General features: G+C 46.4%; 1 protein-coding gene across 12 annotated transcripts in view; it reads left to right on the top strand.

The window, feature by feature from the left end:
- The window catches only part of GDPD5 (glycerophosphodiester phosphodiesterase domain containing 5), a 179,389-nt gene that overhangs the window by 121,165 nt on the left and 41,787 nt on the right, over window positions 1–16,437 (top strand). For all 12 annotated transcript variants that reach the window (XM_068930755.1, XM_068930746.1, XM_068930750.1 and 9 more), the window contains exons 3-6: window positions 4,554–4,657; window positions 11,605–11,698; window positions 12,358–12,417; window positions 15,950–16,048. In XM_068930755.1, coding sequence (XP_068786856.1) covers window positions 4,554–4,657; window positions 11,605–11,698; window positions 12,358–12,417; window positions 15,950–16,048 — 357 coding nt within the window. The remainder of the gene's footprint in view (window positions 1–4,553; window positions 4,658–11,604; window positions 11,699–12,357; window positions 12,418–15,949; window positions 16,049–16,437) is intronic.

Raw genomic sequence — 16,437 nt, 5'->3', positions numbered from 1 at the left:
TTTTCCCCCCCATGTTCCCTCACGTTGGGAGTGGTAATGCCCCCACCTGATGTGGGGTGCAGGTTGGAGATGCACAAAATAGCAGAGAATGAGAATTTTCTTTTTTTTTAAGAATTCTATGATTAAAAATCACTGGCAAACTAAAAGTGTAACAGCCACTTCGTAACATATCTGACTGTAGTTTCCTTTTGGGGCTCTTCTGATTAGGCCTGTAGACACCCTTGGAATAAGAAACCATATTCCCATTGCTTGAAATGGCTCCACAGTAGACATGAGATCACAAGTGCCGTGGTATGTGCGAGGCGGGTTTTTGAAAGTGCTTCTGCAGAAGTTCAGAAATTTAGGCCTATGTCTGACCTTTTCAATATTCTCACTTCAAAGCCACTTCCCTTACTCTCTTACTTTAAGTGAGACTTTCCACCCTTCTTTGGCCTGTGGCAATCTTGAGGGGAGTGCTTTGAAAGGTTTAGTTCATGTACAAATTGGGATTTTTTTTTTTTTAATTAATTGAGCACCTGGTACATGGTCTCTCTAGGCAGGAGCCAAGAAGAAGGGAGGTGGTTGTGTGGCTAAAGGAAGGACCTAGGAGTCAAGCTTCCACGTGCAGCTTAGCATCTCCTTGTTCTTTCAGTAATTACTTTTAAGCTATTTCTTCTCTCTTGCTTTGCCCCGTGGCAAAATGAGTTTTGTGAGGCTTAATGCCTGCCTGGCCAATAAATTCATCCCAGACTAAGAAGGTTTATCCAAGATGTGTTAGGTGTGTTGGTCACTTGGAGGCACTGTGCCAAGTTTCCTGTGTTAGTTGTCAGAGTGGTCTCATCTGCTCCGCTCCGTATTTCCTGTGTTGATCCATCTGTCTAGCGCTGCGTGTTTAGCTGTTAATAGCATTGACCAGAGTATGGTGGGAGCCATGGAAGTCACAGGGAGGTTACGTGGACGTGGTGGGTCATGGCAAATTTCTTCTGGAGTGCTCAAATTGGGGAGATTGATGTGGCCAAGACATCCATTTCTATATACACCAAAATGACTTCCCAGAGAGCTGTGCATAGCTGGAGGAAAAGGCTGACTCTTCATTTATTACTTTATTTTAAAATTAAATATTGGTATGATGAAACTAATCCTGTTTTGTGCCGTTCAACAAGACACCCTACCTGCATCTGCTTTAGCAAGTAGTGTGGCCCAAGAGGAGAAAGTCTTTAGAAGGAGATAGCTGGTGCTGAGGTCCTGATGTCCATCCTCCGAGAGTGCTGGAGGTGGTGGTGGTGCGATCACTTAGGACTAGCTCTAGTCCAGTCCTGCTGACTGAGTGCCTGTTGGAGGTTGAAGCGCATTCGGTTACCTCCTGGAGCACATCGCCTGGTTTAGTTTCACCAAAAAACATTCTACAGTGTGTATCAGAGTACAATAAACAGGGCAAAAGGGTGAGCTACTTCCAAAACACATCCCTATAGGAATGAAGGTGCTAATGCGGATGCCCTTTGTAGGGCTTCTCTGGAAGACCCTACTGAGTGCTGGGTGAGCAGACCATTTTTGAGAAGCTTTCAGTAATTGATAAATAGCAAGGACATCCATCCTGTCCCAGAGTGCAAATGAGTGGGAAGAAGGAGAAGCCCTAAAGGGAAGGAGGGGAAAAAAGTTTTCTAGAAGAACTGTTAAAATGTCAGTGATGACATTCTTCTAAAGTCCTGCGGAGCTGAAAATATGGACGTTTTCCAAATATCTTCTCTTGAGTTTCTGTAGGTGAAGTGGTACCGTTTCCTCCACCTACTTGTGGCTGTGTTGAGTGATCGAAATGACACAATTTTCAAGTCTTTGGTATTTTTAGCAGTTGAGGCTAGAAGCTGTTGCTTTACAGTAGGGTGAAAACTGTGGCGTGTTTGCATGAGCTTGCAAACGAGGGGCCAAAATGCTCTCCTGCCAAGGGGCTGATGGAGGAAGGTTGTGCGGGACCCAGACTCGATCCAGGATATTGTGCCTGTATGTCAGGCTTTGGCTTGGTTGATGCTGAATTGCATTGGCAGTGCTGGGGAGACGTAATAGTTCTTCTGGAAGCCCATCCAGAACTATGCTTTAAGTCACAAAAACACATCATGGAGAGTGTGAGTAGGTTTTCACAAAGTCAGCCAGGCAAGTATATCTGGGAAGAGCACCCTCAAGGGATGAGCCCAAACCCCAGGGATTCACACAAGCTGTGCTACTTCCATGTGAATGGAGGAAAAAAAAATATATATGTATAGACACACATATATACATGTATCTGTGTGTGTGTGTGAGGAAGGGGTCACCTTGGGTACGCCATGGTGGTGGACTTGTGGCTGCTTTGACTGTCGCCTTTGAGAAAAGGGGGTGAAACGCCCATTTCAGTGGAGATGGTGCACAGCGCTCCAGCCTCTGCGCTTTCCTTCGGCGAGCCAAGCTGTGCGAGTTTTGACTGCTCGCTATGTGGTTTTGATGCAGATCTGTGTCCAGCGTAGCAACTCTCATGGTGCGTGCATGAAGGGGAGAGAAAATGGTCTGTAAATTCATGGCAGAGCACTTTAGCCACGTGGCTTTGATTATACTCGGTAGCTGCATAGTAAAGTCCCTAAAAATCTCCTCCTTACTGCTCTTGTGCCATTTATCTAGGCCACAAAGCTGCTCGCAGGAATTAAGCATCCGGCTCCACTGAGATTTGATAGAAGCTGGTTAACAAACTTGAGCTGTCTTGAAGAACCGTTTGAGCCAAGAACCAGGAATTTCTAACAGAAGAGATCACTTTTGGCCTAGCAGGAATGAAATAATTCTAGCCCTTTTTATTGCAGATATTTTTTGGCCCTGTTTATGACCTGGACTTTAAAGGGAAGAGCTATATCACAAGATTGGTATCCAGGGTGATTCATGATGAAACATAGTCAATACATAGTTAAATAAGTAGTTTCAGCCCTTGAGATGGAAAAGGGAAGGCAGAGAGTAGTCCTGTTTTTTATATATCACCAAAATAGTGTTGGTACTCGTTATATTGTTTTGTGTAATTGGAAAAGCCAGGTAGCACTTCACTAGAAAAGAGGGTGTTTTCAAAAGAGATTAATGGTGTGTCCAGGGTTTGGAAAGAAATTACGGTAGTAGAGTTGCGTGTGTGTGCGCGCGCGCGCGCTCTCTCTCTCTCTCTCTCTCTTTTCATCCCTTCTTCAGTCTGGAAAGAGAGGATTCATTTGAATATTTTTCCATTACTAATTTATTTTAGTGTTTTGTTCCAAGAACACTGGATGCTATTTGAAGCAGAAGCATGTGCGCGTGCAGAGCAAAACCCCCAAGGAACACATGGAAAGGGTGTTGGTTATAGACAGCTTTCTTGTGACATTATCTCTTCTGTGGGTGTCATCGTGATTTAGGATTTTAGCCGTGCTATCGGAGTGGGGCACTGAACAGCTGCTTTAGTGGGTGTGGGGGTGTTTGTGTTTTTTTTTTTTTCCTGGTATTATTTGAAGCATTCATCAAAACTGAGTGTCACTGAAACATTCATCAAAACTGAGCGTCAATGCAAACCTCTTTCATCCAAGCCTCGTGTGATCTTTCCTTCTGCCATGTAACCTGCAAAAGACTTACGTGTGTGTGTGGGGGGGGAAACAAATTTTGCAGATGCAGGCTTTGGCTCTGCAGCATCTGAGCACCCTGGGAGGGGTTTATATGTCTATATAGTAGTATCTGCTGTTGCGAGTTCCCTTTTGAGCATCTCTGACCTGCTCTGTGGAGTCCTTGAGATCTGATAGTGGCTCAGTTATTCAGGCTGAACCCATGGGAGCGTAAGGTGCCGTGCCACATCTCTTGCATGTGAATGGAAGCATTGATTAAATGATTGCCTCAAAAAAAAAAAACCCAAAACAACAACAACAAAAAAAACCTTCCCCAAAAGAAAACAAAACCCACGTAAACAAAAATGCACCTCCACACCTGGAAAGGCTGTCTTACTCCATGTGCCCTGAAAGCTGGAGAAACGCTGCCCTACGCAAGATGCGGCCAGGTGGGAAGTGACCCAGGTGAGGCCGGGCTGGGACAGGACCTACATCCCCCAGCTCCCGCTGGGAAAAGGCCATTTCCCCTCATCCCTTGCTGTGCTGAGACGAGGAGTCTTGAGAGAGAAGAGGAGGTGTGATCTTCGCCCAGCTAGCAGAGCCGAGCGGTTTTTAACAGCTAGGCGAGTTCAGCTGTCGTTGCTGACGCCTCTGCTGTGCTGAGGGCAGTTCCTCGTGTCCCCGCGTCTCAAAAATAGTCAGAGCGTTAGGCCGTGTCTGCACAGGCTTTTGGTATCTGTCTAAATCTGTGGAAGGACAGATCTGACCTAATTAAATTGAGGCTCTTGGTGCTGTTTATATCACATATTTGGTCCGATATAGCCTGTAATGTAGGCTGGAAACCTGGAAAGCTTGTTGCAGCCAAGATAGAGGTCTATGCCCATTGGAAGTGTCTAGTTCATCCGTGCCGTTCTCAGCTGCGTTTAAGCGAGTTGTGGGCCTGGATGGGGAGTTGGTCTTGAGAGACAGTAGTGTTAAAGCTGATTTTCTTTCTCTCTGCAGTGGGAGCGCCTCTGGTTCCTAATCCTCGCCGCCTCCTTCTTCCTGACGCTGGTCTGGTTTTACTTCTGGTGGGAAGTTCATAACGACTACAATGAAATCAACTGGTGAGTAGAGATCCATGTTGCCACAAGATGAGCGGAGTGGCAAGCGCTTACCGAGTTTGGCTGCGGTCATGTGCCTCTTAAAAACCTCGTTCAAAGCAGGTTGGATGCATCTGGGTCCTTCTGATGTGTTTGTTAATGATAGTAAATGGAAAGCGAGGCTTAATGAGAGCTTCTTCTGTCTGCGCTGGTAGATGTAATACGGCCTCGCATCGCTGTTGCTTGGCCATGATGGAGCTCCGGGCAGGTGCTCCCTGGTAAACAGCATGTGAAAACAAAGGTGGAACTGAAATCATGTAAAAGCCTTTTGGGGTTTTTCTGTTTGTTTCTATAGTTGGCTGTTTTCGGAAATGGCTGAGCGATTTGGCTGAAACTTTCCGCAAAATATAAAAGAAAAAGTTCAGCCTGAAGCAGACATGGGTGTGGAAAATTTAGCAATGCTGGAAGGAGCTGAAAACAAGTTTTCCAATGGGATATGCTGGGCAGTTTGGGAGGTTGCCAGCCCCCCCTCCCCCAGTGCTGGAAATCGTCCTTCCTTTTACTACCTCATCAACATCCTAAAACATTTTGACAGTACCTTGGACTCTGTTCTACCCCAACCACTTTGACATAGTCTTCCTGTCAAAGATAATATGCAAACAGTATTTTAAAACGCAGTGGGTGGCTGGTCCTTTAAATGAACTACCTGCTTTAGATGCTGAAGCTGTGCGAGGCAGAGTGTTTAGTAACTTAATGATGTGAGCTGTCTCCTTCCAGGAGTGACTAATACGAGACTGGTTTACTCTGTGCATGCCAAAGTTGGTGGCACTTTGCTCAGTGATCAAGCTAGTGTAGCACTCGGAGGTGTCTTGTTAGGGGGGTACCAGTCAAATAAACTGAGAAAAGACAGTTGCATTATGGTCTGCTGGATGCTGTTGACTTTGGAGCGGACCTTGTGGTTTTTGGGATGCTCTCAACAACCTTGTGGGATATCTAGAACTCGTGGGCTCCTGCGGTGGCAGTAGCAGCTCATGTCTCGGGTGCAAGTGTCTCTGCATGCTGAGGAAGAACCTGTGTGAGGTTTAGTGGGTTGCTCTTAGCTATTTATCTGCATGTGTTTTTAGGTTATTGGCCAAGGAGGGAGAAGTAAACGAGTCTCAGCTCAAGTCAGTTCAGATGAACTTTTTGTCCCTTCCCTTGTTCTTGCAAACATCATTTTTCTTTGTTTGCACGTACGCTCCCAGGCAACTGAAATCCATCGCTATTGCTTTTCCTATTCATAGTAGGAGCATAAAGATGATACTGTCTTTCTTTCCAAATCCAGCCCTTGTGTTCCTGTAGCGTCCTTGGTTTGATGGCAGTAAGGATGGTGCTTTAGGGGTTCAGCAGCAGGGTAGAAGCTGATATAAACTCTTGCCACAGGTGCCATGTGATCAACAGGGAGAGTCTGGCATGCAGATAAAACTCCCTGAAAGTTTAGTGACAATATTATATTCCTTCCTGGTCAAGGCAGCAGTAGCTCTATTTTTTTGGCTGTCTTGGAACTCCTTTTTTGTTTTATAGCTTCAGTGAAGGATAGGAATGCCCCAGGCCATTCCAGTGCAAAGGCAAGTTCTTGTTAATTCAGAATTGAGGAGGACTGCTAAATCACGCAGAGATAAAATAAAGCCCTGGGAATGCTATGAATGGTTGTTGCAGCTCTGATGTGGCAAAGTTTTGGGTCCCCGAATCCTCCTGCAGGAATGGGAGGAGGTGCACATGTCTCCTCTGCATGCGAGAGGTACCTGGGCTTTAAAAGGCCCTACGCGTCACAGGCAGTCCAAAGCCCCTTGCTTCTCTTGCCATGCAACCCAGAGCGCACAGGGTGTTGGAAGCTCTGCTGGATTTGCAGGGCTGGAAAAGCAAACCCTCTTGTCGAGCGTAGTGGCCACAGGAGAGGCTCTCTGGATGCAAAATAGCAGGGCTATGTCTGTCTATTCAAGCACTGCCATTCAATGTTGAAAATAGGCCAGTGCTTTGTGTGTGCCATAACCCCAATTAGACCCCTGCTCCATGCGCTGACACCAGAGATTGAGGGAAACAGCAGGATTTCTTAAAAACAGCCTGAAATACTGTGGAAAGGCTGGGAGGGAGGATGATAACATGGGGCGAGGTTTTAATTACAGCCATTGCTGATTCCAGAAAGAGAGGAAACAATTTCCACTGGGTACATTCAGGCTGAACCTGGCCCTTTTCCCTTCCCAGCACAGATGCGTGGGCTCCATTAAAACATGGCAGTTGTTAGGGGAAAGTTCCCAGCCGGATGGGGTGCAAAAGAGATGAAAGCACCATTTTGGTCCCAGCAGAGCTATGAGCCTGCTGCTGACTGGATACAGTGGCTCTTAAAACCCCATCTTTGCTGTTCCTCAGAGACTGTTGCTTATGGTCCATCTTTGTGGACAGTATTTCTTTGATGATGCTGTTCTTGTTGCCTCCCTTTCTGCTCCTCTGACTCTTTCTTTGCAAGGTATATCCTCTCTCTGAGCTGGATCCTCCCCTGTGAAGACTGTTCTCATGAGCAATTCTTTCTTATGTTGCATGCAAACAACTACACTGAGCCTCTTCTGTTTGTCCCTTCACAGCAGCTGAAGAAACGCTGGTTGCAGGGCATCTCTGGAGGCATCTGGTTTAACTAACCCCTCAAAGCGGGACTATTGCCAGCACTAGATGAGGTCTTGAAACCCCAAAGATGGAGACTTCTGACCCTCTCTGGGACTGCACCACCCTCTGGGAGAAGAAGGATTTCCTTATGTCCAACTTGAACCTCCAAGGGCGGTTTTCCCCTTGTGATAGTCTGTTGCTACTGAGAAGAGTTTGATTTCATTATCTTTGTAGCTCTCCTTCAGGGAGCTGTAGCCAGTTATTGGATAATATCTTAGCCTTTTCTTTCTGAGACTAAGCAAGCTCACCTCCTTGAAGCTTTCCTCCATTGGAGTCCCTCCAGGTCTTTCACCATCTCCTTCAACTGGGATGCCCCAAACAGTATGCTGTGGTGCAGGTGCTGCATCACCCGTGTTGAGTAGAGGGGGACAGCAACTCTCCTGGGCTGCTGCCCTCGTTCTTCCTAATGCAGCCCAGTATATGGTTTGGCCTTAGTTATGATGGAGGTACTGTTGGCTCATTCAAGCTAGTATCTTCTGTAACCCCAAGCCCTTCTCAGCAGGGCTATTAACATGCTAATGTAAAGCTTCATTACAGTGAAACTATGATGGCTGACAATCCCTCTTGTCTGCATTCTTTTGGCTAAAATGGCGCCTGAAACCTGAATTTGTCAAGATGTTCTTCATTTCTTAACCTAGATGTGCAGGACGTTGCTAAAGGCTGCTGAACATCTGCCAGAGATGACTTAAGAGGTAGCAGAAACCTACAGATGAACGTAGCGCACCCTGCCTGTGGCTTATACATCATGTTCAAGGTCTAGGAGCGGATGTACCTACCCATATAAAAACCAAATTGAGCCCCTGATTAAAATAGGGGCTAATGGTGACAGTGATTTTGGGGCTTAACCTATGTAAATGTGAGGAGTTGGCCTCTAAACTTGTAAAGACTTAGGGGACTTTCCTGGGATTGAAATGGGCTTAAGAAAGATGAGGCAAAATCATAGCTTGGCGTTTATTACTGCAGGCTTTTACCCTTTATCTGCAAGACTTCCTGCCCTGAATATGCAATGAGGTTCTTGTCAGTGAAAGGGCTTTGTGCCTCTTGAAGTAAATATTTTTTAGTTTATTGCTTTGGGCATTTCCCTTTTGGGTGTCTACATTTAGCTATACTTCAAATCTTCAGTATGCAAGGTTAGAGCTATGTGCAGCAACAGAAGGAAAGCTTGACCTTGGTTAACAAAGGATGTGGAAGATGCTGTAGTTCATGAGCCTGCCACGTGTCCCCTTTGGAGAAGATCTATAAATACAAGACTGTGTAGCAATTGTTTTCTTCTATAGTTCTACAGAGGGCTGATCTCATTCGTAACTACCATGGAGATAGCATTTTAAAACTGTCATTTGCACATCAAGTGGAGACCTGACAGAGGGAAACTTGAAGGGACATCAGAGCCAAAAAAAAAAACTAAAATTCACTGAAGCTGAGGAAACTTTTGGTGATATTGTGAACAAAGAATTCAGAGGAACTCTCTTTTCTTTCTTTCCCCTTGTTTCCAAGCAGCATATTTGATTCCCCTCGTTCTCTTTTGTTATGGCTCTTTGAATCCTTGAGTAGAGCCTGGATACGGATTGTGTGCATGTTAAGCCCAAGGATTTTACTCCAGATCTTGCATGGGAGCTTTATTCCTGGACATAGTGGATGGGACAGTTGTCAAGCCAGGAGTTTGTGGCTGATGAATGATGTGGATTTGGGTGATGGGGAGGAGGCTGTGGAGGAGGTAGAGTGTCCAACTTGCTTATTTCTGTCTACCAGCAGTATCACTAGTCTAGTGTAATGGTCTTCCTTAAGAGGGAAGAGGGGGGGGATCCTCTGAGAGACTGACAGAAGTGATGCTTTTGGCAGGCGTGTGTCTGGGGGTGGCACAGAGGGAAGCATGCGCATGCTGTAGTTTTATTATCGGGGAAACATTGGGATCGGAAGCATTTTCAAAGTTCTTGGCACACAGAAATCCTCTTGCTATATGAACCCCCAATATAAGAGGCTGGGATTCAAAGTTCTTGGCACGCAGAAATCCTCTTGCTATATGAACCCCCAATATAAGAGGCTGGGACAGAGGTGGGTTTTGGGGAGAGTGCTGTTTGCAGGAGCTCTGTTCCTTTCTGCACTTCTGTATGCTTTTTTTTTAGGCCAGAAAAGATGCTTGGCTGAGCCTATCTTGTGTCTTGCTGTAATGTGCTTTAATGACTCTCTACTCCAACTCCAGGATAGCTTTATTGGGAAGCATATGGCTATTTAAATGCAAATTTGACACTTGAGACCTGCTGCCAGGCACGAGGGACAGTGTCTCTTACAGTGCTGCCACGGCAAATAATGGTCTGCTTCATCTGGTATTCCTGTTCATAAAGCTGTCGTTGCTCTGTGGCTTCATGAAAGCAACAAGGAGAGACAGGTTACAGGGCATAAACCACCTTCTGAAATGAGGGTTGGAAGACCTAATAAATGAGAGTGAGGAAGATACCTGGATAAGTAAAAGAGAGGAGCAAGGAGAAATAGTAGTAAAAATTTTCATGGGGGTGAGCCACTGTGTTTTTGGCTTGGTTAATGGTTTCCTTCAGCATCAATGTTGGCAGTAGGGTTTGAGGGGAAGGGCGCAGGAGGGGAAGTGAGACCTTCTCCAATGGAGGGGGGACAGATGAGGAACAGGAGGTGAAAAAGGGGGACACTGAAGGTGAATCAGCAAGGACACATGCAGCGTGGTCAGTCCAACCTATGAGTGAAGGCAACCCTGCTTATCTGCAAGTTGAATCACTGAAAACTTTAAGTGGACCTAGAAGAACTTGGAGGTCACCTTGTCCATCCATCACCCCAAAGCCGGTCTAGCCATGGCCAAACTACTCTTTGCAGGACTCTATTAACCTGCTCTCAGTCACGGGGGTCCCTGGTAAAGAGTATTTGGAAATGTTGCCATCCACTCCCTACTCAGTGTGGTTGAATCTGTGCTTTGTGTACAGCCCTCCCAGGGCTCATATTCCCATCCTTTGGGAAGAGATTTTGGATCACTGCACCAGGCAATTCAGGCTATATCCTCAGCAGACTCTTGAGATTGTTTTCATTGCTGCAACCTCACAGTTTCAGCAGGAAGATGGAGCCTCCGCCTTGCCCGTAGGCTACAGAGTTGGTGGAGGATGAGCACTGCTCTCCCAAAGGCTAAGGCAGGGGATGAGCATGAGTTTCTCTGTTTTTAGAGCAGTGCTGTGACTGCTAGGTATGGGCAAAACATGTGGCTTAAGCTTTTGTGCTGCTCAACCTTGACAAGGCGGCAACTGTTCTGCTTGTGTACGGGGGAACTGTGGGGAAACTCGCTGGCAAGTGATAGTCTGGAGGAGCCTAAGAAGCTGATTCAGTGCTTTGGAAATATTGTTAGCAGGATGTCACCTGTACCTCAGTACCACTCTAACCTTATTGTAACCCCTGCTCTGATCCTCCAGAGCATCAGGACACTGCGGCTGCCTGTTCCCAAGGTTGGGCAGTGGGATCACAGAGCCATTGAGTGGCCCATCTCTTACCTAGAGCTTTAGAGCAAACAGAAGGACCAGGATAATGCAACTCACTGAAAAAAGTCCTCGCGGTCTACAGGCTATCTTCAGGCTAGGCAGGCAAACCCTTCAGTTAGTGGAGAAGAAAAGACTGGAAGGATGCACGTCCTCCTCTAGCCAGCCCTGTTCTCAGAAGTCCTGAGGCCAGTTGCTGACCGTCTCCACTCTTGCAAGGCTGGATCTTGTCTTCAGTCTGTTCAAATAAGAGGCAATGTCTTTGTGTAGAGGAGATCCAGTTCCCACCATTGCCTCATCCCTCTGCAAAGAGCTTGGGTAAATAGCACACGGTTATGCACGACAACACTCATTTTCTTCCTCTGTCCTTGATGCTATCTCTATATTGTATTTATTAGGCTATGAGCTTATGGGACAGCTTTGGCACTATTGTTTAGGCAAATTGCAACACATGTAGGAATTCTTTTTCTCTCTTGTTGGAATATTTTTTTTCTGAAAAAGCCTAGTCCAGTATGTTGTAGAGTGTTTTTTTTTTTCCCAAAGTAACATTGTTGCTGTATTTGACGTGATTGTCTGATTCCTCTTTGCAGAGTTAATTTCCCATGAGGGATCAAAGCACAAACTCTGGGTTTCGTTTCAAAACGATTTGTGCTTTTTTGCTGCCTATCTCTGATCAGTATGGTGGAAATGGAAAGGCACGTTTTCTGAAGTTTTGTTTAATCCTGGTGGAATTGCTATGGTGTTGAATCCCCTCTTAATCTCTATTTCATACTTATTTTTCAGGTTTTTATATAACCGAATGGGATATTGGAGTGACTGGTCCATTCCAATACTTGTAACAACTGCTGCTGGCTTTACGTACATTGCAGTGTTATTGGTAAGTAAAATAAAAATGCTATCTATAAAGGTTGTGTGTGTGTATGTGTTTTTATAAAGGGCATGAACTTCTCAGTCCATGTAAGATGGTGAGCAATTTTCCTTTCAGAAGCAATTTCTCTCTCCTGTTCTCTCTCAAAGCCTTAAGTTGCCTAAAGTAAAAGGAAAGTGAAAAATACATAGCCTTTTGAGCTCAGATGATCAAGAACAAAGACGGAGGCTGTGATGCTGGTGGGGCAGCTGGCCTGCGGAGAAACAATTCTTGTTTCCCTTGGTATGGTCCAGGCCCAACTTTGATGTATCTTTGAATCGCTAGTGCAGGCTGTTTCCCCATGTCCCAGGGTGCTAGGTGTCTACAAGGTGATGTCCGTGCAGGCAGCAAGGCGATACCTGGCCCCGTGCAGGCAGTGCATCCTGCAGTCCCCGGCATGCATGGACCGAACTCTCCGCTTCTTGGCGGTCAAGGCTTCTTCCACCATGTCCCCTGCTTTGGAGAGGATCTGTCTGTCCAATTGAGCTAGGTGTTGTCTGCAGCACCATCCCCAATCCTGCTTTCTGTCCTGGCCTGTCATTGTCTTTTGGGGTGTTGTCTCATTCCTGCATGTGTGAACCCTTCATGGTTGTGATGTGCCGTTGTCTGACTTGTTTTCTTCTTTCCAGATACTAGCACTATGTCACATAGCTGTGGGACAGCAAATGAACCTACACTGGCTTCACAAGGTAAACAACTCTGCTCTGCTCAGAAGTGAGCAGGACGTCAGTAAAACATAGGAGTCTAAGGAATGGGTGGTCCATGGGGTACTTGCTACTGTGGTGTTTTTGGGAAGCACATAACCTTGAGGTGGGCTGTAGTGCTTGCATCTTCACCTTAGAAAACTGAGCAAAATTACACAGTAGAGGCAGTCAAAGCCTTGGGACAAAGACTTTCATCCATGGTGGGTGAAATGCTTTGCTGTCCCTGCTGGCAAAGGACTCCTTTTTGGAGACTGAGAAACACCATGTCGCAAGAGCATCCTGACTTCTGTCTCAGCTCAGTGTGATACTCTTACTTCCCTCTCTTGTGCCTCTTTCTGCGTTGAACCCAGCCCTGGCAGAGGAGCTGAGCAGGTGTGAAGCTGTTCAAGATGTGCTTGTAGTAACTGTGGAAAAATGTTGGGGGAAAGATGTAGGTGTTCAGCCTGCAGTTTAGGGTATGGGTTTGCTGAAACTCAAGAAGGTCCTGATTTACATGAGTACGTGTTAAAAAGTCTGGAGAAAATCTGAGTTATGCGTGTAGCAGAAGATACAGATTTGGTGTTCGGAGTGCAGAAAGGGAGAGGAAGACTAGCTAGCAAGCTGTGGGGAGAGACAGCGCCAAAGAGAAATGGCTTGGCAGGATTCAGTTGTAACAGACAATCTGCTAATAGGTAATTAAGGGACCAGTCCTGAATCTGCCAATATAGAGGCATCTCCTGAAATCGGTTGTTCTGCACGTGACAAGGTCTTGCAGGATCGGAACCTGAGCAGATGCATCTTCCCCCAGGGCCAGGGAGAGCACAGCCCTCCTCCTCTCTTCCCTGAGCCCCCTCTTTCCAGCAATGTTCCCTCCTTGGGAGAAGGGGATGCAGTGCAAAGAGGGGGCGGAGGCTGTCTGACTGCTGCTGAAAAACAAGTTGTTGATTCTTGAGTCTAACATATGTTTCTTTGTTGGGGAGATGGTATTTTTTCAGACACGCTCCAGGTGGCTGGTGGGTTTGGATGAGTAAGTCAAGAAGAGGAATGTGTTGGAGATCGGTTAGTTCTCCTTGCCTACAGAAGCCCATCCTTCCTTCCCTTCTTCCAAAAAAGTCCCCCTTTCATCACAACTTAGATGTGCTGCTCAGCCTCTCTTCTCTTTTCTGCACCTCCCTCAGAGAGAATGAGAGGCTGGAATAAGTTAATATTCTTGTCTCTGTTACCACTGAATTACCTTCAAATATAGATTAAAATGTGTAGGAAAGGCTTGTATGTGCGAGCAGCATGATTCCTTCCAACTGTCTTCTGTGATCCTGTGAGAAGTGCTGAGGATCATAAGCAGAGTTGGAGATACAGGGGAAAGGGTGAGAAGCAATAAAAGAGAGCTGATGTGAGACGGAAATGATGAAATAGATGTGTTTGTATTTTGACACCTCTGTGCTTCGTGAGGACAGGACCATGAATGGGAATTAAGTGTGTATTGAAATAATCTAGCTGACAAGGTCTTCTGTTGGCACTGAATTGGGAGTTCAGCTCTGAGTATAAAATGGATGCAAAGTGCATTTGACCCATGTTGTATGCTGGTGTTATGCTCTGGCAGGCAGCCTGGAGGTTTGACCACAGGATGGGCAGGAGCAGAGTAACTGTTGCAAGGCTATTTGGCAAAGTGCAATCATCTATGCGCATGCAGACAGCGGGAGGATGTTGTGTCGTGTCAGTCCCCAGACCAAGTCCACACACCGGCACCCTGCCGACCTCTAATTGAATCGGGAGGGTTCGCTGTGCCATTGGTGGATGGGCACACAGCAGATAAGCAGCCACGAGTGCCCTGCCGCGTTGCTTCTGGGTTAGCGCTGGGTCTCAGCTTTGCACTGGATCTCAGGTTTCACTAAGCCCTTTGTGGCTCACAACTACAGTGAGCAGGGGTTGCCTTTTAAGCAGGCAAGAAAGTCTAGCCCTTGCCTGCCTGTGCAGAGATGGGCAGTAAGGGGTTTGCAAGCAACCTCTTGGCTCATGAGTCCGTTTCAGACTGGGGGGAGGTAAATCCTTGCTCACGTGAGTGTAACCTCAAAGGCCATCTCCCTTGTCCCCTTTTGGCACCACGGGTGTTTTGTTCATGTTCTCCGAAAAGTGGAGACTCAGGGTAAACCACTGCTGTCCTACGGGCAACTACTTCACCATTGGCAGATCTGTCTGTGGGCAGCCAGGACAGGAATGGCAGGGGGGAAACTGAGACTAAACTCGCCTTTTTTGCATTAAAAAAAGGATTTCTGTAAATGCTGGGAATGTGTGTTTTTTTCTTCTGTTTGCTTGTTGCTATTACAAGAAGCATATGAGCTGTAAAGAAAATCTGAAATCAATCTAGTAATGTCCTGTACATCCTAGATGATCAATTCATTAGTATGTATCACTTGGACTTTTTTTTGCCTAAATTTCTGGTAAGGATTACAGATCTAGACAGCATGTGAGACTGAGGCACAGAGCAGCAGCATCCTTTGACTCTAGCAGGCTTGCAGTGTGGTAGAAGCTGAGAGACCAGACGGAGAGGCAGAGCAGATCAACTGCTTTTTGACAGAGACTAGACTTAGCCTGCCACGTCTCTTGAGGTGGAGTTTTATCTGTGGCAGTTTATTACTGTTTGAGCTTTTTACCCTCAACATAGAGGTTCTCTCTCTTTCTCCCTCTATTTATTTACTTATTTATTTATTTTGTACTGTTCTACTTAGACTTCTGAGTATTTCCACATGGAAGGAGGGGTGGACTAGGGGAGGTGGCTGATATACTGGATCTCATCCTGACATCTCAGCTTGGTTGCTTGGTTGCTGGGTCATCCAGAGCCTCTTCTCTTGCTGCAATATCCCTGTTGTCACTGCTCTGCCAACATGACTTGGATGCTGACAGTCACATCCATGCATAAAGTTGGGTCAAGCTATCTCTGTGAAGTGGCTGCTTAGAGGTGGGGATGCGCAGGCTTATTTGCACGTGCATCTGCTCTTTATGGAAGTGCAATGATAGTTGTCTGCTGTGTGTTTTCAAAGCTTATTCATGAGCAGAAGTGGAGGGGAGGCAAATCTGAGCTGGCAGCAAAGTCCACCAACCTCCTATAGCATTAGTGCATCAGTCTGTCGCAGCAGGGCCAGGAGAGGACAGTATCATCTCCTGAAGTTGTCAGGCAGACCCCAACCGCTGTTTAAGCTCTGCTTCTGATCCAGTTTGCTGCCATGGCAGATCACTTGGCCTCTCCATACCTTTGGCCTCTTCTGTGAAGAGAGTGAGAGATCACCCATGAGATGTGCCCTACTGGGGCCGTCTAGCCTGGTGTTTTATCTCCAGTGGGGGGAGAGTGGACGGAGGCAGGTACAGTGTTGGGAGAGCACACGAGCCCAGTCTCTTTCCTCATGGGTCCTAAGACTAGTTGTTATAGGAAATGGTCATTTATTGCATCCGAAAGCTTTCTCTGTCTGTTTTCCCATCTGTAAAACTGCCACGATAACGATACAAAACCTCCACTAAGTAAACACGCTCATATTTGCTGCAGATTGGCCTGATGACGACCTTGATAACTACCGTGGTGACCATGTCATCGATAGCTCAGCTTTGGGACGATGAATGGGAGATGGTATTTATTTCACTTCAAGTAAGTTGTGTGCAGGGATGCTCTTCTGGATGGGGAAAGAAATGATGGATCAGCATAGCTACTTGATGTGGACTTTGTCGTCTTGCTGTATAAAACCCTCTCTTGGGCTTTGTTCTGTCACTCCCAATACTAAGAATGAAATCTTGGCCATGAGAAAGTCTGTGGCAAAACTCCCATGGACTCCTCAAGGCCATGATATCACTCTCTCTCTGTGTCCTGGGTCCTTTTCTTTAAATTCCAAACAGGGCTTGGCTGCAGAGCTGGAGGTGGGAAATAGAGGCTGGGAGTGACTCAGAGCTGCTGGAAGGAGAGAGCAATTCCTTGCTGAAATAGCCACGATCTTCGTTTGGCTAGCAATGCTCTGGACGTGGTGTCCAGGCCTGAAACGT

The sequence above is a fragment of the Struthio camelus genome, chromosome 1 (genome assembly GCF_040807025.1).
Source record: "Struthio camelus isolate bStrCam1 chromosome 1, bStrCam1.hap1, whole genome shotgun sequence".
NCBI lineage: Eukaryota > Metazoa > Chordata > Aves > Struthioniformes > Struthionidae > Struthio > Struthio camelus.
Note: the sequence above shows the minus strand (reverse complement) of the source record. Positions and strands in the feature narration are given on the sequence as shown.